At 40.7% G+C, this 22,441-nt stretch overlaps 2 protein-coding genes and 1 long non-coding RNA gene across 4 annotated transcripts; 2 read left to right on the forward strand and 1 right to left on the reverse strand.

Moving 5' to 3' along the window:
• Nucleotides 1-5,454: 5,454 nt before the first annotated feature.
• Nucleotides 5,455-8,391, forward strand: LOC4350639 (nudix hydrolase 13, mitochondrial). 2 transcript variants are annotated; one of them, XM_015762319.3, is made up of 6 exons: nt 5,455-5,790; nt 5,929-6,068; nt 6,348-6,480; nt 6,697-6,780; nt 7,589-7,738; nt 7,863-8,391. In XM_015762319.3, the coding sequence occupies exons 1-6, from the start codon at nt 5,749-5,751 to the stop codon at nt 8,052-8,054; spliced, it is 741 nt and encodes a 246-aa protein (XP_015617805.1). In that variant the 5' UTR covers nt 5,455-5,748; the 3' UTR covers nt 8,055-8,391. The 2 variants fall into 2 exon arrangements, with proteins under 2 accessions (XP_015617805.1, XP_015617806.1); XM_015762320.3 differs by having other exon boundaries at nt 5,456-5,790; nt 7,855-8,391.
• A 1,089-nt stretch (nt 8,392-9,480) lies between these two features.
• Nucleotides 9,481-10,737, reverse strand: LOC4350640 (uncharacterized). Its single transcript, XM_015762323.3, has one exon. The coding sequence runs from the start codon at nt 10,626-10,628 to the stop codon at nt 9,930-9,932; it is 699 nt and encodes a 232-aa protein (XP_015617809.1). The 5' UTR covers nt 10,629-10,737; the 3' UTR covers nt 9,481-9,929.
• Nucleotides 10,738-15,164: 4,427 nt separating this feature from the next.
• LOC4350643 (uncharacterized) lies at nt 15,165-18,754 on the forward strand. Its single transcript, XR_001541103.3, has 3 exons — nt 15,165-15,308; nt 16,467-16,580; nt 17,899-18,754. It is a non-coding gene; the product is annotated as an uncharacterized lncRNA (long non-coding RNA).
• The last annotated feature ends 3,687 nt before the right edge of the window (nt 18,755-22,441 follow it).

A 22,441-nucleotide genomic window follows, 5' to 3' on the forward strand; every position in this document is an offset into this window, starting at 1 on the left:
TTGATCGTTGGTCTTCATCTATTTACAACTAGAGGATGCCCCACGCATTGCTGCGGGACTTGGTTAATATCAATTTGTTAGATATGAGGTACAATCTCAAGAAGAAACAGAAAAAACAAATAGTTTTCTTGGAGAAATTCTTTTTAGCAGCCCTATGTAAAATTTATAGATAATTTAGGTAGCACATGTCAACTGAAAGGGCGTTCAGCCATAAAGCTCTTTTATACGGATTGACGAGCTGGATACGTTTAGATGTGTGTGGAGATGAGCCAATGTATTCATGTGGGCTACATTTGGCACTGAGGAGGCGAAGAGACTCACCCACTAATTAACTAATGGGTTGGGCTCTATACTGTATTCCATCCAACATCTGAGAAACGATCTAATGCATTCATCCAATGGTTCACAATTTGATGATGACGTGGAAGCACGAGGTTTGAGCTTTTGGCCTTAACTTTATAGAAAGAAGGGATGTGAGTTAGTGGGTGTAACCGTGTGGGCATGTGAGCGCGGTGTTCGTGAGTAACTTGTATGTGTAAATGTGCATCTTTGGTGTAATCGAAAAAATAATAATAACACCCACACAAATTGATGGATGATGACTGTTCCAACTCTCTTTTGCTTGACCAGTTGGAGAGAGGAAGCCCTCATGAATTATATTTTTACCAAAAGGCAAAAGTTCAACCTACTGTCTTTTTCCACTGCAACATATATATAGAGCCAAAGGAGAGAGAAAGGTGTGGTTCAGGAGTCAGGAGATGTCGTTGAACCGGTCTAAACGCACGAAATTTCTCGCCAAGTCTATCCTCTGATCGGTGTGACATCGCCATGGCTGGTCATTTTCTCATGCAGTCAAAGCACACATTGAACAAGAGGAAGACGATCTGGGTGGCTAGCTAGATAGCTAGAGATGATGATTACTGCAAGCTAATTGATTGTTGATTGATGATCAGTATGGAATATATGGATGATAATGATGATGCATAATGCAGGAAACCGTCAAAAAAACTGCCGTTTTGGACAGCAGTTGCCAATTTGCAGTAGGCCAAAAACTCCTACTCAGCAATGTCTCCATCTTTCCCACTAGTGCAAAACACCACAAGCGTAATCAATGGTCTCATGTATGTCAGCTTATTTATAAAACCAGCATATGTAAAATGTTTCTTACACATACTACTAGAAAAACAAATTTCTACTCCCTCCGTTTTACAATGTAAGTCATTCTAGCATTTCCCACGTTCATACCGTTGTTAATGAATCTAGACATATATATCTATCTAGATTCATTAACATTAATGTGAATGTGGAAAATGCTAGAATGACTTACATTGTGAAACGGAGGAAGTACAACAAAACACATAAGTTTTCCAGGCGAACCTTATTTTTGAATATGATTGTTCGCCTACGTAGTTGTGTGGAGAGAGCTCTAATGGCCGGCCGCCTGGGAAAATCCATTTCGCAAGTGGACGGTTTAAGAGGCGTTCTCGTAAGCCGTTCGCATGCGAAAATTGGTTATGTCATTTAAATAGATGTCAAAGGAGACTGAAACATCATATATTTCTAAGTCATATCTCCCCCCACCTCCTCTCCCTCACCTCTCCTTACTTCCTCAGTTCGGCGATGAGGGCGGCGGGGCCGGCGGTGGTGGGGAAGGGAGCAGCGGCAGCGCTCCACGGCCGTTGCGCGGAGTTTGGTGGTGGGGGCGGTGGGATCCAAAGACGGCGACGCACGGGGGCGGCAGATCCGACGACGGTGATGCGCAGGGGCGGTGGATCCGGCGACGGTGAGGTGAGGGCACACCCTCCCTGCACTGCTTGTGGTTGTCTTTCTCATCATCATCGTGGAGAAAGCCGGTTTCCAGATCGGCTCCTCAACGGCAACCGCAGCATCCTCCCTGCGACAATGACCATCACTATGGCATCCAACTGATGTTTCTTTTTTCTGTTGAGAACTTTCAACTTGCTGTGAAAAATATGGATGTGGATTTGAATGTAATTTTGAACATGAACCTCCACAATTTTTTTTGAGAACTTCCACCACGGATGTGCGTTTCAATGTGAATTTGCATGCCGTGAATAACATATTACTTTTTCTTTTTTTTTTTGCACACAAAGTTCTTTTTGCAGGAGGTCCTCTTAAGGTCCGCCTACGAAAATCGACTTTTGCAGACAGACATATGGCCTTGTGCTGCAAGCGGAGTATTTGGCCGTCTGCGAAAATGCGTTTTGGCCGCCTGCGAAAATAGTTTTTCTGGTAGTGACACCAAAGTCAATTGGATGGGATCAAATTAAGAAGCAGCACCTATTTCGTATTTAAAACCAGCACAGATAGGATTTCCCACACTAGCTAGCTAGCGTTCATGCACACTTTGAAAAAAAGGAGGAAGAAGTTAGGTTATCAATTATCCATCCCTCCTAAAGTCGCAATTTTGCATTTGGTTGTGTTCATTTTTCGAAGTGACTTTTTCAAAAAAGATAATAAATCTACCATATATGGAATAACAACATGAATAGAAATTGATTCACTCAGATACAACAAAAGCAGTGCGACAATGACATAAAAATGAAAATAAGGTGAGGAGATTGGGGTGTTTGTTTTAGTGATATATGATGATTGCAACATCTTTACAACGACTGATATGTAGGAAAATGTGCTTTTTCTGTACACATGTTGAATCGAATAAGAGCTAATGTGAACATGTTCAAATATATATCCATTTATAGAATTGTTACACGATAGGATTAGTTAATTAATTACTCCATCCGACCATAAACATTTGACACTTTGAATAAGATGTTTGTCAAAAACTTTAAACTTCGATCATCAATAATTCCTCAAATGCTTAGTTTGAAATAATAAAAGTATGTGTAGATCTGGAATTGAAAAGTTTTATCATAATATTATAGATTTATTATATTTTACAAATCTATTTTAGTATTAAATTGATAGTCAAAGTTTGTTCAACCGAATCTTATTCTAAATGTCAAACAATTATGACCAAAGACAGTACCTATCTACCGCTCGAGTTGCAATTGATCAGAATCGACAACCACGACATGTATCTCCTGTGATGAATTATGTAAGGCAGTTTTTCAATGAAAGGGTTTAAATGCATGGTGTTATTACTATTAAGAACATGTAATGGAGGGATCAATTAAGGTTACTTCCTCCGTCCATAAAAGATCAGTATAGTTTAGCTAATCAAAGAGAGATTAGGCAAGTGAGGTTAAAACACTAGTATTATACTATTCATTAATACTGAGAGAAAACGAGAAAGAGAGACAACGAGGAGGAGGGAGTACTACTAGTGAGAAAAGAAAAGATGAAGTGATTCCTATGTCCCAAAATGTAAAGAATTTTAATAGGGTGGGACACATTCTAGTATTACGAGCAGCCCATAATTAACACTTGAAATTATGATATATGACTTGATAAACTTCTTAAAGTACTGCTACGAAAACATCTCATTCCTCATAAGGATGTGATATTAGTGGCGGTTGCTGAATCTATACTGTTGAGTTTGCATGCTATTTTTTCAAAAGAAGTCCTCTCAACTCGATTCAAACTGTCGCCTCTCCTCTCACACGGGCACACCACTGCTCCTCCCGCACGGGCCCACCGCTGCCCTCCTCACACAAGGGCTGCCACTCCCGGCAGCCCCAAGCTCTGTTTGCTAGATCTAGCTGGATGAAGCTTGAGGACCATTAGATCTGGCCGCACCTCCACTGTACAAAGAAGTAGGAGAGGGAGCATGTGAAGAAGGAAAGACTTGCGCACAACACAAAAGAGGGAGAGTTAGCCACCCGGTTGCGGCGAGGGAAAGGCCGGCTTTGTTGGGAGAATTGAGAAGCTAAAGTCATTGGGGGCTGAGGCCAATCTAGCCTTCCTAGGGATGGGGCGTCCATTCGTCAGCAGCGGGGTGTGATAAAGCTCGTCAAGGGTGGTGGCCGGGTGATGGTGTGGTAGAAGGATCAAGTGTAGGGAGAGAGGGAGAGGGAGAGACAAAGAACATGAGAGATTTATGGACTAAGGGAGGGGCCAGAGAGACATAGGACTTAAAACGTTTTTTCCACTATTTGGTTAGCTCATTCCAACTCAGTCTTTTTTCTCCGATTTATTAAAAACCCTAATACAGATAAGGAGATCATCAGTGTCATTAGTTTGTGGTATAAACTGACACTGATGATCCCCTTATCGGTGTCGATTGAGTGCACTGATGAGGGCACAGGCGGGGTGCTTGGGTGGGAAATGAACTCCTATCAGTCTTGGGTTTTCCATAACCTACACTAATGAGGTCCTATGTTTAAGCAGTTCTGTAATAGCGAAAACTGTAAAAGGGAAAAGCTCATAACAGGAACATGTATGAACCTTCTAGGAAGTGGAGGTCGATCTGGAGGAAGGTATGGAGTTATTTCCCAGCCGTTAAAAATAAATAAATAAAAGCTTAGAGATAACTCTCTATTTACTAAGAGCACCAAACCCTAAAGATGCTTCAATAGGAAAAGTTTGCGCAGGAAAAATAGTGGACATCCTTGAATGTTTTCTTATAGAATGACTCTTCCATGACTTGCATCTCTTGTGTCACGCCGCATGATTTTATATATACTTTTAAGTTGTCCCTAGCTAACTGGTGTGTGCGACTCCTACAAAGCTTTTCCTCCAAATTGTGATGTGATCTAGTCCATTCGTGCTAAAATATAAGGAATTTTAGCTAGATGTGACACATACAAATCTGGACATGTGTTCTGTCTAAATTCATAGTGCTAGAATGTGTCACATCCGATCAAAATCCATTACGGCCTAGTTTAGATTCAAAGTTTTTCTTCAAACTTCCAACTTTTCCATCACATCAAAATGTTCCTACACACACAAACTTCTAACTTTTCCATCACATCATTTCAATTTCAACCAAATTTCTAATTTTAGCGTGAATTAAACACACCCTATATTTTATTAGGGAGGGAGTTCTACCACTACTACTGTCCCCTCAATATTAATTATTATATATAGGAATCCGCATCATCAGAAGAATATGATATATTCTGTCAAACCTATGTACTATACACCTTACAATTTGCACGAGCACTAGCGCACACTAGCTGAAATGGCTGCCCATCATACAAACAAATTCTCCCTAGAGATAACATAAAGAACTAACTTTTTGAAGGTACAAATGAAAAACAAATTTGTCTTTTAACTACAGGAGTTTGTAAACTCCAGGCAATTGCCAAAGCAAACCCCCTTTGCGTCCATATTGGCGGTCTCCTAGTAAAGATGGTTTGGTTGACACAAAAAGAAAAAATACAAGCAACCCATTGACCAGCTGAAGAAAAACTAAAGGAAAGACAGGGATGCATTAGGTAATTACCAAAAAGTTAGGGATTTCAATGCAAATTAACCTTGAAAAAAATTTCCATCCTCTCCTTATAAATAGCTCCAAGAGCAACAAGAAGCAAGAAGCCCATCTCTGGGTACCTTGTGTATATAATCTCATTATTGCATCAAATTCAAAGCAACCTTAGCTTGATAGCTAACTAGCTAGCTATAAACAGATAGGAGGATTAGATTCTAAGAGCATTGGGTTCCCAGCTTATCACAAACCATATCTCTCCAAATCTAAAGCCCTTTCAATTGCATTTTTAGAGCCAGTGAACTTGATGCAAAGGGAGAGATTCTTCAGGCCAGTGGCATGCAGCTGGGAGAAGCTTGTGGCATCAGGGAGGAGACCAATTGCCTCAGCTTGGTCTTATGAAGAAGAGTTGGAGTTGTTCTTGGATTTGTCCACTTGAGGTAACCTTACAAAAATCTCTCTATCTGATCTCTCTCTGCTATATATAGAGATCTTCAGTTAATCAACTATAGCTCATGAAGCTTGTAGATTGGTTCTACCAATTAAGCTAAGTTTAACCTGAATTTGTATACATATAGGTCATTGTTCAGATAAGGAAATTGTTCTTCTCGAGCAAGGAAAAGATGGCGCCGTCGTCGCCACCGGCGATGAACATGGCTTGTGCGAGACAGGGACGCCTCCGGCAGCGTTATGAAGGATGCTATCGCCTTGTCTCTGGGTATGTACTTGAGTAGCTAAGCTCATGCATAACTTCTGCACATTTCTAGGAGATGACAACTGCAAACTATATATAGCTTAGTTCTCTCTTCTCTCCAGCACTTTCATGTAGTCACATGAAATCACATGCTAATTAAGATGTTTAGAATGTCAAGAAAGAGATGCGTGCTGAAGTAAATGAACAATTAATGACATGATTTAGATAAGCTTAGAGAACAATTGCATTATTAAAAAAAAAGATACTAGCTGATAGCTAGATCTTCCTTTTTCCTTTTAACAGATGCATCCCTTACATGATCAAGGAGGATGGAGAAAACAGCAGCAGCTCCCTTCAAGATGATGATCATGTGCTGGAAAGGCTGCAAGTGCTCATGATCTCGACGCCGAAGCGAAGCGATCTCATCTTCCCAAAGGTGAGAGACCCCAATTAGCAACAGCAACAACAACAACAACAATATGATGATCATCATATGCAAAAGCACAAGCCCAATCATGCATCCAAAAAAGAATCTGAATAATTTGCCTTTTAAGTTCCAAGAAACTGCCATGCCCACCAAAAAAAAAGAAAAAAAACTTTTCTTGCTTGCTTGGTGGTAGCATGCTCATGTGGCGTCCATCTGCATATGCAGGGTGGATGGGAGGACGACGAGAGCATCGGCGAAGCTGCCTGCAGAGAGGCCTTCGAGGAAGCAGGCGTCAAGGGCGTTCTAAGTGTAGGTGACCCCTCTCTGATGTGTCATTTATGTTTAAATAATTGCAAATTAGTTGTTAATTAATCAGGCCTTTTCTGGAGGTCGAGTTGATTAATTAGTTGGTGGGGGTGTGTGCTCAAGGGATTAAAATAATATATGCATGATATGGAACATGTTTGGATTTATGCTCTTTTGTTTAATGTGTGCAGTTTTTTCCTCTTGGATAGATTTAGCAGGATGAGCAGTCACACTCATGGATGTCCCTTTTGATTGTGAATTGTGATTGATAGAATGGTCAATGTTATATAAGTGGCTACCAGCGAAAAAAATTCAGAAAAGTACAGCTAAGAACAATACCTGTTGTTCACAAGTGATAGTTCTTTTAACAACTAGGAACAAGAGAAATTAGAAAAAAAATTATTAGAGAAATGAATTAGTATCTCCAAAGCAATGTGTTATGAGTACAACTACTAGTACTATGTTCGTACTCTGTCTTTTTCTTTTGTTGTTTCTAGTAGTAACAGTACCAACAAATACACCAATAATCTGTTTGTTTGTGTTAGGTGGCCGAAAAGTCACTGCTGCATAACTACCAGTCTACTACTAATCAGCTATTCTAATCTGAATAAACACTGAATATAAATGATTTCCATGTGTTGAAAATATGAGCTTTCCAACAGTGTCAGAGACAGAAATTGCAATGAGCTTTTCCTGAACTTTTTTTACATGTCAAAGTTTCAAGCACATCATTCAGATATGTAAAAGATTCAGGAGTAGCATAGAACAGAGTAACCAATCAGCTGACAAAGTTGTGCTGAAATTAATTCAGGGGACACCACTGGGAGAATGGATCTTCAAGAGCAAGAGCAAGCAGAACAGCTGTGGCCTGCAAGGGGCCTGCAAGGGCTACATGTTTGCTCTCCAGGTGACAGAGTTGCTGGAGTCATGGCCTGAGCAGACCACCCATGGCAGGAGATGGGTGAGCATACATCCCATTCTACAGTTTCCAGTTTCAGTTTCAGTTCATCATGTTCAGAGATCACCACCTGATGAGATGATGGCAGCAAGAAGCTCACATGATGTTCTTGTTGCAAGAATTTCAGGTGCCGGTTGAGGAGGCGTACGGCCTCTGCAGGTACGACTGGATGCGAGAAGCGCTGGACAAGCTCAAGGAGCAGCTCCTGTTCGCCGCCGGCGATGACCTCCGCGCCTCGCCGTCGCCGGAGCTGGACTCGTCGGCCGGCCTGTACATGGTGATGCCACCGGTGGCTGAAGGAGCTGTGGCATTGTGCTGATTAATGCTCCTGATCTGCTGCTGCTGCTGCTCATGATGCTGATGATCCCTGAGAGGCAGAGAACCTGAACTTCCAGGAGGCAAAGTTTCAGATGTTGAGTGGTGATGGTTCAGGCTTTCTCTCACCTGCAGAAAGGGTTGCAGACCTGCAGTCATGCAACAATTTAAGATGTTAATTCTGCAATCATCAAAATGATGTCCAATCTAATAACTGTTCCTTAATCCTTACTGCTGAGAACTAATGGGAAGAAAGTAGCTAACCATCTTCTGGACTGGATGAAATTGTAACATTGCGACATGTTCATTAAAAGTTTGAGAAATCTCCCGTGTTCCAAGAACAGAATTGATTCACAGGAGTTCCTTAGGGAAATGGAAACCGTTTTTTTCTTTTTTGAGAAAAGGGAAATGGAAACTTAATTCAGAATTTAACATGTGGAAAAACGCATAGTTCATGTAAACAAAGTCACCAACAAAGAGAAATAATGCTTAAGAAACATTTGATAGCTACACAGATCAAATCACTCGCAGTTGCAATGAACTTGGTTCCAATTCCAGTGAAGAACCTACTGATATTTTTCATGTATCTTGCAAAGCATAGCTAATTAAAGTTTCTTCACAACCTATGGATACCACGATTTATTTTACAGAATTCTTAAATTATCCAGAATCTACGCAACAGCGAAATGTGAAGCTCTCTAGTTAAGATATCATTTACCACACGATGCTAAGCAGCAAAAAATGACTGCACATCATGTCTTATTAACAGAACCCACTAACCCAGCTCCTTTCGACTTTTCGACTTATTCAGCAACACGCGTAGCACATCATGATGAAGCTCAATGGAGCACAATCAATAAGGTTTCACAACCATAATTAACTCATCTGTTATGCAAACACACATTGCAGTAAAGATATAGCAAGCACTTCAGTGGGAAAAAAATTTCTACTCATCATGGTTTAGAAATCAGAACAGTAAACTCATTGTCATCTAAGTCAAAACAAAGCCAGTTCTAATCAAAATCCTATGTAACTCTTTCTTTAACTTTACGAGAGAATTATGTCGTGCAAAAATATTAGTGCCGTTGATATCCTGGAGCAAATTGGAGCATAAAGAAACTGGCCTTTTGTTTCAGCTGATCAGCTCAAACCTGCTGATACGCATGTATCTTGCAAAGCACAGCTAATTAAAATCAACCAGCAGAATCTACGCAACAGCTAAATGAGGAACTCTCTAGCTTAAGATAGGACTTATGAGATAGCCGTACCACAAGCTGCTAAGCAGGAAAAAATTGTTTATCCATCATGCCTTATGACTGTTCAGCAACAAAATCCCCATATAGAGCTTATTTTGAGTTTAAGACTGATTCAGCAACACCCATATAGCAATATCAAAAATATCAGTACCTGTAGCAATGATGAAACTAAACTAGAACATCAGAAACAAAAATCATATGTATAGCAATATCATCACAAAATGCAACTCCGATGTCAAGTGCTTCTGTCCCTTCAAGCCTAGCTCCAAGAGCATCAACATATTATCTATCAAAAGTTCAAAAGCCAGGCAAGGCACATATTCAATCATTTTCAAAAAGGGATAGCAAGAACAAAAAACAAACTTCAGTGCTGATCGATCATCATCGGAAACATATCAGGACCACATGACCTATTTGGTGAACAAAAAATTGCTCAAATCCACAAGTTCACCATTTGGGTCATGTGCACCTGAACCAAAAAAGGCTACCTGTTTCTAACTAGAGTAACGATGTAAGCAGCTCAATGTAAGTAAGGAACGCAACGTTTATGTACTCAATTCGCAGTGGTTATAAGGCCGGAGTTTAGTCAGAGATGGCGGACACCGTCCTGTCACCGGCGTCGCCTAGGCATCGCTGTCGGGAGGAGTGCCCGCAGGAGCGACCCAAGCAGCTTCCTCTGCAGCCTCTGCATACAACGCCGCATCAGATGTGGAGTCAGGTGGCGCGTGGCGAAGCCTCTGCTCCTGGATGTCTGGCCACAGCTCCTGCGGAGCCACGACTCCGGTGCTCGCCCGCAGTGCGAGCTCCCTCCCGAGCCGCCTCAGGATGTGCCGCTCGGTGTGGCCCGCGAGCGCGGCGAGCTGCAGACGCGCGCGGGCAATGTCGCGGCGGAGGAAGCGCCGTCCCTCGTCAGCGTCTCCCACCAGATCGAGGCTGATCCCGGGCGGTGCATCCATGCCTGCTGGAAGCTTCAGTGCCCTCGCGAGAACTCCCTCGACCTTGCCTGACTCCGTCCCGCAGACCAGCAAGTCATGTCCCATGTCCCGGACGAGAGCTCTGAGATCTTCCCGCCGCTGCAAAAGACTGATGGCACGCGCCCGGAGGATACAAAGCTCCGGCATCCCGATCACGCACCAGGTCTCCCTCGCAGACAAATCATCGAACAGTATAGGTGCGTCCTCGAGCGGGTAACAGCCGGAGACAACAACTACCACGGACTTGTCCGGCTCGAGATCGGCGAGGTCCCCCAGGCGCACCAGGCCTTGGAGGCTGGAGATATAGTCGACCAGGCGAGGGGGAGGAGGTAACGCGGGGGCGTCCATGGCGGCGAGGCGAGGGCGCGGTTGGGCGCGTCGCGTCGCGTGGGGATTCGAAGCGCGAGAGCGAGGCGAGGCGAGGCGGGCGAGTCTTCCCACGTGGAATGACCAAGCTGCCCCTCCGCTCCCTGTGTCAACTGTTAAAGTCACTAGAGAGGAAACGAAGAGCGGGCTGGGCTGGGCCGGGCCGGGACTGCAAATTCGTCAGTTTGTATCGGACCTAAAATTCTAGATTTTTTTTCATTTTTAGATTTTTTTAAAAAATATTTACAGAAATAATCTATCGGCCAAAAAAATTACAAAAATAGACCCTGCCGCCCACTCTGGGGCGGCAAGCTGACGTGGCAGACGGCGGGTCGACCGCACCGTCTGCCGCCGTCGGCCAAAATAGAGGAATCCCAATTTGTCAAGTCTCATGATCATATCAAAATCTATTTAAACTCGGCTCAATTTGAAAACAGATTGAGCCGAGTTTTATTGCAATCAATTAGAAGAAAAAACAAGAATTACTGCATTTTCGTAACTGATTTTGATCTTTCTATTTCGTTTCTTTTTTATTTCGACCTTTTTTTCTATCTAATTTTATCTACTTAGTCTAGCTATCCAGTTTATCCACCGGCTCGAACTCGAATTTGATCGCTTTCCATACTTCACAAGCTGCGGCTAGTTCAGGACTCCATTTGCAAGCTGATCGGATAATTTCATTACCTTCACGAGCAAGATCGCGCCCTTTGTTACGAGCTTGTACACATGCTTCTAAAGCCACCCGATTAGCTGCTGCACGAGCTGCATTGCCCCAAGGATGTCCTAAAGTTCCTCCACCAAATTGCAATACATAATTATCTCCAAAGATTTCGGTCAGAGCTGGCATATGCCAAACATGAACACCCCCTGAAGCCACTGGTATAACACCTGGCATGGATACCTAGTCCTAAGTGAAAAAGATACCGCGAGCATGATCTTTTTCTATAAAATCATCACGCAATAAATCAACAAAACCTAAAGTCATTCCGCGTTCCCCTTCTAACTTACCTACTACTGTACCAGCATGGATATGATCTCCCACATACATACGCAATGCTTTAGCTAATATATACACGGAAATGCATACCATGATTTTTTTCTGTCTATCAATAACTGCATGCATTGCTCGATGAATGTTAAGAAGTAGGCCATTGTCACGGCAATAATGAGCCAAACTAGTATTTGCGGTGAATCCCTCAGTTAAGTAGTCATGCATTACAATAGAAACCCCAAATTCCCTCCGCAAATACAGCTCTTTTAATCATTTCTTCGCATGTACCTGCAGTCGCATTCAAGTAATGCCCCTTAATTTTACTAGTTTCGGCCTATGATTTATAAATAGCTTCGACACAAAAGACAAAACGGTCCCTCTAACACATAAATGGTTGTGAGTTTACGTTTTCATCATCTTTGGTAAAATCAAGTCCACCACGTAGACACTCATAACATGCTCTACCTTTTTTTTTTTCAGATAATCCCAATTTTGGTATAATAGTACATCCCAATAAATGACGAACATATTTGTTTAACTTATCCCTTTCAACTTGGATACCATGAGGTGGACCTTGGAAGGTTTTTGAATAAGTAGGGGGAATTCGCAACTACAAGCATTAGTCCTCAATAATCAGATTGTCATTGATCACTAAAATAATTAGGGACATACATGCAATTTCAATTAAAACCATATAAAATGGCTCCCTCGACAGTATTAACAGTGGTTTTCGTTGAAGTGGTGTCCACATGGTAGCCCAGTCAACACAGAAATAAAAAAAAACAGTAAATTACATTGAAGGTACGCAAACTTGTTAGGTAGGTATAATTTAGTATGTGAACTTGTAAATTACTCATTTTAGTGTACGAACTTGTGTAATTCGTGCGAACAACTAGGTCCAAAATGACTTGGCAAGGTTAATTTTATAAAGCTGATGTTGATTAGGATGTGACATGCATATGCATAATGAGTATGCATAAGACATGCTATATTTATAAATTTGCTCACTATTTATCCTTCATCATTGGAGTCTAATGAAATTTTTGTAGGATTTTGAGAAAACTCAAATTCTTTGAAACAAACAAACAACTAAGAAAATTCCGACCGGGCGAAATTATAGTATGAGTATATGGGCGAAATAAGGAAATTCCATATAGAATTTAAATCTAGTTTGTTTCAAATGAGGCCTTAGCAGTAAATGAGATAAATATGTCTGGTTGGCTGTTACTGGACAATTTTATAGCCGAAGTACCTTTTTCCTTGGAAAATATCGAAACCCAGATGACACATTTGTTTGTATATCTCCCCTCACAATTCTCACATATACCACTGTTTCTTGGAACCTCCTATATGGATACTCTGGTAGTGCACTTCTCACATGTGCTCTAGCTGGAAAAAAATGGACATGACTACGACGAGACGGTCGCTGGTTAGGCATATCCAGCAACCTCATTATGGTTGCTACCAGTATACTTAATAGTGCATGCCTTTTCCTCTTTTTACAGAATTTTCTAAAAAACTACTTATCCGATCTATAGTCCGATATACAATTAAATCTTTGCAACAAGAACTTACATGATTATATTTTGATAAAAAAAATATATGTTGAAAATTATTTTATTATATATGTAAGTTACTTTTATCATATATAAAAATTACTTTTAGATTTAACCTCTTTAATAACTTATATATTTTAAATCACGTATTATTTTCAAAATCTATTTGTATCATTGTACTCTACATATAGCATGTGACAAAACGAGATCCATATTGAATATATTGAAACATTTTATTAATTTAAAAGTAATTTATTTAAATTGTAGAAATAGCTTAGCTATGCAATAGAAGTAACTCACTGTAGTAGAAGTAATTACACTGTGACTGATTTGAAATAAGAAACTATGTAGAGTAAATTCACAAGTGAAGTTTACAGAAGATTTTTAAGAAAATGCATTTATGAAAGTAAATTTAATAAAGTCTAAACATAAATTTAATAAAGTCTACAAGTAATTTACATCTATCATAAAAGTAACTTAGCACAAAATGGATATAAGTTGGTGCAACATTAGAAGTAAAAATTAAATTTAATGTCCATAAATTATAGAATTGACTATATACAATAATAAAAATAATCAACTTAGAGCATTATGAATGTATAAGAAGTAATTTAGTCAAATCTTAAAGTAATATATATATATATATATATATATATATATATATATATATATATATATATATATATATATATATATATATATGATAACATTAACTTACCTATATAATAAAAGTAATTTACAAACATAAAATTTTTTACATCGTAATATAATCATATAAGATATTGTTGTTAAGATTTAATTGCAACGAACACAATGGTGTAATTAGATTGTTGATCGGATAAGTAATTTGAGAGAAAACTTTATAAGAAGAGGGAAAAAGACATGCATATCCAATAGCAAAAAAGACATGCATGTGTTCTCTCACACATGTGTCGTTGGTTAATACTAAACTGAGAGGATTTTGCGAAAAAATATATCAATTTTGTCTAATCAGCTCCAATATGCCTTTTTTAGAGGGAACGTTGCTCCAATTTGCTGGTATTGTTGGAGAAAACTACCCATCAGATGTCTTTTCTCAAAAAAATATATCGGACTTTCAAAATATTGCAGTTGACCAACAAGTAAAACATTAACTTCTATATGATGAAACAAAAAACAACAACCGAAACATTTAAAAATTTTATGAAACACACGTTGAAACATGTCGCTATCACTTATAAAACAACGAGAGTTAACATATTGAAACATATGTTTTCTTTCACCAAAATATAATCTTGTGATATCTTGTTATAAACATTTCATTATAACGAATACAATGATGTGATCAAATCATAGATTGGATAAATAGTTTAGAAGAAAAATAATTTTGAAGACCGCTAAAATGCATGCATGCAAGCATTGATGGAGTATACAAAGATGGGAGGGTAGTGGCATTTTTTTCGAGAATTTTTTGAAACATAATAAAAACAGACGCTGAAATATATCGCTATAATGTATGAAACATGAAGTATTAATGGTTTGAAACTTATATTTTTCTTCAATCATAATATAATTGTGTGATATCTTGTTATAACGATTTAATTCCAACAAATACAATGGTGTAATCGGATTTTAGATCGGATAAGTAGTTTAAGATAATTTTTTTTTGAAGATTGACACATGCATATGCATGGTTGGAATGAATAGCTAAAATAATTGAGTTAGCAATTAGTTGATTGCAGATAGAAACACCCGAGAAACTTGTCATATCAGTCGATAGATTCGAAGTTTTTTAGACTTAGTATGTAGGAGTAGATAGTATGGGGGGCATCAGCGTGGTGTCCGATTTTTCTGTGTTGGTCGGACGGCCGATTACAACCATTCTCGGATCTCGTCACATTTGGCCCACCAATGAGAATGGCCATCAAAGATGCCTGAAATTACAGGCAGGCCCGGCCCATATATAAACCCATTGCGCAGCCTCCACACGTCGGGGTCGGAGCACGTTCGCCGACGTTCACGCGCCGCCGGGGCCGAAGCAGAGGGAGCGCGACCACCTCGGCGACGGCCAGCCGCCGACGTGCAGCCACCGGCGAACCCCCCCTCTCCCACCCTCCCTACTTTCCGCCGGTGAAGGTACGCGGCCGCAAACCCCTAACCCCTAATTCCGCGCCGCCTTGGCGCCTCGCTAGCCCTAGGTTCGCCGGCCGGTAGCCCGCGCCCGCCAACCCCATACCAGTTCGTCCCGCCGTCGGTCATCAAACCCCCACCCCCCCCCCCCGCGCGTTACAGATCGGGCCCGCGCTTGTCCCGCCATCGGGCACCGCCCTCGATTGCAGATCGGGCACGCATAGTACTGTATGGGGTCTGATTTTGGGGATTATCTGTGTAGTTTCATCGAGTGATTTTCGCGCACCGAGTTAGGAAGACTTGCGATGTTATCTAGGGTTATAAATTATTCGGTCTCAATTGTTTCGTTATAAATTGTTGGGTCTCGATTGTTTCGGGGGGTGGTAGTAGGCTTTCAGGAATTGAGATAAGGAAAATGTTGCTTTGTGATTGAATTGTACGTCCTACTAGGATTTGTCTTTGGTGTAGTTTCATCTAAGAGATTGAGTTAAGAGATTTGCAATTTTGTTGAGGACTATAAATTTCTGGGTCTTGATTTTTCCTTAGGATGGTACACCTACAGGGTTTGAAGTCAGGGCAATGTTGTTTTGTTATTGTGGCCTTGATTGTTTTAGAGGATGGTAGCAAGTCTCACAGAAATTGAAGTTAGGACACTATTGTCTTGTCTCTGTCAAATCCCCAAAAGGTATTTCATATTTGCTTCTTGTCTTTGTGCATAAAATGTAGAGATGGACAAAACTATTGCCAGCTTCTGTTATGATTCAACATGGGATACAGAATTTTAGTCTGTATTATATAGTCCTGAAAACTAGTCAAAAGTTGTTTTAGCTTGACTCACATGGACTATTTGAAAAAAAAGAAGGGTACGGAGTTTCCAATCCACATCTTTACCCTACATCAATCGTCAAAATTTATACAAGCTTCATCGAGTTTTATGCTGCTCGTATGTAAACGATTCTGCCATTTGCCTCAATACTAGTATAGTAGCACTCAAATAAGGTTGCTTTCCAGTGTGTATGGACAAAAAACATCTATCTTCTGTTATTTTCATCCGTAAATTGAAATAATTGTTTGTTGTGTCTAGACTATAACTCAGGAAAAATCATTTTTTTCTTTTAAAAGTGAATTTAACTGATGATATCTTGTCAATTTCCCACACGACAGGGTTGGTCCGAGGTCTCAGCACGTTTGCCACTGTTCACGTGCCGGACCAAATCAGAGGAGGGTGACTACCTCAGGAACGGTCGATCGGCGTCTATTGGCTTCCCTCCAGTGAAGGTATGCAGCTGCCACCCCTAACCCCTAAGTTCACGCCACCTCACTAACCCTAGATTTGCTGGTCGGTCCCCTCCGCCAACCAGCCCGCGCACAACTCTTCCCACAGTTGGCCATCATTCCCAATTACTATGGTCCTGTGCTTGTCCCACTGTCAGCCAGGGCCTTCAATTACTGATCAGGCATTCAGGCATGTCCACGTCCTTGGGTTTGATTTTTAGGGTATTTTGTGTAGCATTTTAGCTATATTTGTGTCAACATGTCACTTTGATCTCTTCACTCGAATTCATGACCATCAAACTAGCCTTAGATCCGTGGCAATATGCTTCTGAACTGTAAAGCGGTGCTTTTGGCAAATGGTTAAATTCACAGGCTGTTTTCTGTTCATGCATACATTGGAGATATAAACTCTATGGTGTAATATTTGGCTTGTAATTTGATCCGTTAGCTGTTTGTACTGTTTCTTTGTATTGGAATTACAATTTACGATTGGCCATAAATTTTTTTATTCTTTATTGTAAATGTCTTATTTTTGTCTAATACCTATTCTCAAGAAGTCTTTTCATGCCAAACATCTGAAAATGCTATTTGTTGATACTTTTCTTGTTTAATTATTGTCACGTATGTTGGAAATCTGACCTTTTTTAATGACAAAACAGCTGCCATAATTATAGTCAGTCCCTTTGAGTAGTTTCCTCAGAGTGATTTTTGCTCACTAGTCAAAAGATTTGCAATTTTGTCAAGGACTGTAAATTATTGGGCCATGACTGTTTCAGGGTACGGTAATAGCCTCACAGAAATTGAAGTCAGGAGAGTGTTGTTTTGTCTTTGTCAACCCAAAGGAGAAGTGGTTCATAGTTTTCTTTAGGGAGTAGTTTGTGTTTCTTGTCCAGGAAATGGTAGAGATGGACAACAAGTATTTCCAGTCTCTATTTATGAAGCAACATGAGATATGGAATTTTAGTCTGTTTTTAGTCCTGAAAGCTAGTTATGATATTATTGGTTGACCAGACAGACTATTTGGGAAGAAAAACAAGGGTGTGCACTATTGAGTTTCTAATGTACATCTTTGTCCTGTGTCAATTGTCAAAATTTATGAATATTCATCTAGCTTCATACTGCGCATGTGTAATTCAAATATGGTACAGTAGCTCATGCAAGGTTTTCTCAGTGTGTATAAACAACGGACATATTCTGTTATTTTCCTCCATAAATTGAAACAAGCAGTCGTTACTTGTTCAAATCATAAGTCAAACAATAATTGTTGTTTTCTTGAAAAGTGACCTGACTAGGGGTGATTTAACTGATGAACTGTTGTCAGGTTCATACATTTGCATGGATCAGGAAGAGCATGTAATTTGTGGCATAGAGGATGCCCGTCGCCTCGTGGGCCTTCCACCCCCAATCCATATCACGATGACAGAGTGTCTGGTAAAGGACGCGGGAGAGGTGCTGAAGCTACTTGATGAGAACATTACCAGTGGGAGATGGACTGTCTCAGATGAGACTGTAGCCCTCCTCAGGGTTCTTGCAGAAGGTTGTGAGGATCTGATGTATGCTAAGAAGGAATTAACTGACACTGTCAAGGCTGCACAGGATGACCTGATCACGTTGGGAGGCAACACCCTATCAGTGGAGGAACAGCTTTTGCTGCCAGAGAAAGAAGATCGTCGTATTTTGGTTCTCCGTGCACTTAACCTTCCACCGGACAGCAAGCCATCTCGGAGCTTTGACGTGGAGAACATCGATGCCGTGCTTGCTGCGCGTGGTCGGCTCCGTGGTCAGATTGTACAGGCCCGAGCAGACATGGAGGGTCTGAGGCAGTACATCACGGAGACGTGGTTGCCGTGGGTAGAGCAGCGGTTGAACACTCATCTCACCCTGGGAGAGCCAGTTATGCCGTAGAGTGATTCCTTCACAGTGTTGTTTTGAGTCTTCATCATGAAACTTGTTGCCTTTAGCTTACTGATGTCTCCGTATATGTGCCTCTTCTAAACTGTAGTTTCCAGAATCTGCATGTCCCAGGATTGACTAGTAACCACTTATTTCCTGAATCTGCATGTCCCAGCAGGATAACTAAGTTGTTGGTACTGCCATGTTAATTTGTTGTTTTGGATGCTACTTTCCCCCAGATATTTCTGTTATCCACTGTAATATATTCACTCACCTTTATAGCATGACTCTCTAGCCCATTGCTGGTTAGTTTTGAGCTTTTGGTATGTTCATTTATCATGCCCTCTCAAGAGCAAACAATTAGGTTTTTCAGCCTTCTGTTTTAGCACATCTAATTTTCTATATATGTCATAGGGTGCAAGTTTTGATCAAAAGAGGGACCATATAGCTTCCCTTTGACCAAATCTTACTGTGATGGAGCGAAACATTTCTGCAGGACTCTCTTTATAGGTCTCCTAGAATGCCCCCTAATGATTTTAATAACTGGTAGGTTCTTAATATTGTAGCAAACAAATTGACTCAGGCCATTTGCATGATTTGAGAAATTATTGATCAGTTATGTTGTTTGCTGTAAAAAGTTTCAGTGAATTTACTGGCATCTAGGGATTTTTTGGCTGGCAATTGTCAGGGTCTCAGGGACAACGGCAATTCCTGATATTGGAGCTTTGCTACCATCTGTTCTTTTGGTATGTGATAGTCAATGGATAAATAAACTATTATTGCTTGCAAAATGCGAGCACTTTATTCAACAGCAATATTGTATGGTTATATTGTCAACAATAAGGTGATCGTAGTGTGATTCTATTGATTTTATATTTACTTTATTCTTCATAACTTCACTACTTTGGTTTCTTTATCGATCAACCTGCAAAGTTCTTCAAGGTTTTTCCATGACACGTGGGCTGTGGGCATGAATATATCAGACTTCAGTTTAATCCTTAGTCCTTACAACACCTCAGAAAAGAGTTGCTGTAAGCGCATGTGTGTTGAGATTTTAGCAAGAAAGGGATCCATAAACTTCTAAAGAAATAAAACTAGAATAGCGCGTATATTCAAAATAGTTGTTCCGTTGTGAATAAGATTATGAAAACTAAGGCTATAAATTTAAACAAAGTAACAAGAAATTTACCGTCACTGGCATGCAAGGTTGCCACCTTGCATTGGATGGACTTGGACCTTAGGGCATGTACAACGGTGTTTATTAGTGGTCTCTCTATTACCATGCAAGTAAATTTGATGATATGGAAGAAAGAGAAAGGAGTATGGTTGTTATGCATGACAACAGCTCAGAGTCGACTCTTAGCATTTATTAGAGCAAATTTTGTTGCATGGTGGTGAAAGAAAGGAAAGAAAAGTATACATTAATGATTAGAGACCATATTGTCTCTAACTGTTGTAGAATGCTAGTTTCTAGATAACGTAGAGCTCATATCTGACTCTACCTTTGTATATGCCCTTACAGTCCTTACTTGCCACCCACCGGCAGCCAGCGTGGCGTCCTATGCCATGCCGCATGCAAAGACGTGAAAATATGATGAGGTCTGCAAATAAATTTTTGGAGGTTTATTTTAAGAATATTATGTTAAAAGGGTTAGTCACCACTACAGTAACAATTTTTGTGCATGGGATCCCATAATTTTTACAAACGGACCATAACTTGTCACATCTTGAAAAAATGGCATGCCCATATGGAAAAATCAACTTTCCATGCGGGCTCTTGAGTGGTCCGCATGCAAACATTTTCATATGCGGACCACTTAAGAGCCTGCATAGGAAAATCCATTTTTCCATACGGGCGTCTTAAGGAGCCGTATGCGAAAATAAAATTTAAAACTAGTTTATCTTACTCATATGAACTTTAAATTGGATGATTCTTTTTACTAAATATTTCTAAAATCATGCTCTGTTGTGTTCTTACTGCTATTGTTTTGGCATTTATTTTCTTTTGACTTTGTTTTATCAATTAAAAATTTGAATTTCAAAAAATGTCAACTTCAAATAATACTTTGAAGCAGTAAATAATTTCAGCTGAAAAAGTCATGAACATAAAAGTTGTAGAACTCATGAAGATATACAACTTTTATTTTGGTCATTTCTTCATCCGACAAAGTAATAGTAACATTGTTCACAAATTTACATATATCTCTTAGAGTTTATAAAACCATAGGAAATATATGTAAAATTCGTGAACAATATTACTATCACTTTGTCTGATGAAGAAATGACTAAAATAAAAGTTATAGATCTTGATGAGTTATACGACTTCGTTGTTGATAACTTTTTCAGTTGAAAATCATTTAGTATTTGAAAATGTTGTTTGAAGTTGTCATATTTTGAAATTCAAGTTCAAACTATTGAAACAAAGTCATAGAAAAATGACCAAAACGTTGTAGATCTTGATGCATTATACACCTTTGTTGTTGACAAATTTTCCATTTGAAATCATTTAGTACCAAAAAAATTATCACAAAATTCGATTCGAAGTTCTCATATTTTTAAATTAATTTTCTTAATGACTATTTTCGTATGCGGTCCTCTTAAAGAGCTGCATGCAAAAACCTATTTTCTCATGCGGACTCTTAAGTGGTCCACATGTACAAATGCTCACTCCTTTTTTCTCTCCTCCTCTCTCTTCTCTTTTCCTCCTCACCACTTTAAAATTTTTAAATGTGTATCTGGTGCCGGCCCTGCGATGGCCAGCAGCGGGCAGCCACAGTGGTGCGGTTCTGTCGCCGGCCACGCGATGCCCGGTGGTGGGCGGCGCAAAGCTGGCGCGGCCGGCGGCAGGCGACTGGCTAGGGTTTTGGAATTATTTTTTATTTTTATTTTTTTTGCTAAAAAATATCTTTGCATGCGGTTGGCTATGTGGACCGCACGCAAACTTCCCCTTTGTGCATGCGGTTGCGTTGTCCGCATAGAGAAATAGCGATTTTCATAGACCTTTTCGTACATACGGGCCGGCTAACCGCATGCAAAGATCGATTTTGCCCGCATGCAAATATCTCTTTCGTAGTAGTGAGTACAATATAAAAAAATTTTACAAGCAACAATCAACATAAGATTATATTAGCGGCGAGAATGTAGAGTTTAATTGTAGAGGAAAGTAAAACCGCATTATAAAAAAACATGTTTTAACTTTAATTTAATTTTTGGAAGAAAGAAAAAGAAAAATTTGCTACAGGACACTCAGAAAAGTGTAATTGGCTGGAAGACACCGCAAAAACGAGTCACGGCTAATGGACACTAAAAAAATTGTGTAATTGGCTATATGACATTGAAGATAATATTTTATAATTTTCTAGCCAAAAGAGGTAAGAAATTTTTCGAAATGGCGAGATTGCCCCAGACACGGCTTGCCTGTCCATGACAGGTTCCCAAGAACGCCTCCACCGGCGGAGAGTCATCGTCCTCATCATCGCGGCGCTGGCGCCTACGCGACCTCGTTAGCGCCGGCGGCCAGTCACGCAGCGGCGGCAAGGACAAATTCGCTTTCCTGCGACACCACCACGCCGTCGCTGCCGCGCCGCCATCATCCAAACTAAAGACACAACAACTGCTGCTGTGCAGATGCAGCAAAGCGCCATTAACGGCCACGAAGAAGGGCGTGGTCACCGAGATGGACACGGCCACCATGCACAAGCTCTTCTATAGCAAGGCCGGGGCCGCCGTCGGCGCTGGCGACTGGCAGCTGCAGCCTTGTACCTGACGTATAGGCCAGCATTCAACAGCCTCCTCACGCGCGACCACCTCCTGCTCGTGCTCCACGCCGCCGCCGTCGGTGGCCTCATGCGCAGCCGCCTCCTGCTCACGCTCCACGCCGCCGGCCTTGCGCGCAGCCGACCTCCGTCCCTCCCCTACCGTGTCCGCCTCCGCGCTGTCGGCCGCTCCTGGCGCGCGGGCGCCACCGCCAG

Source organism: Oryza sativa, chromosome 11, assembly GCF_034140825.1.
Source record: "Oryza sativa Japonica Group chromosome 11, ASM3414082v1".
Classification (NCBI taxonomy): Eukaryota; Viridiplantae; Streptophyta; class Magnoliopsida; order Poales; family Poaceae; genus Oryza; species Oryza sativa.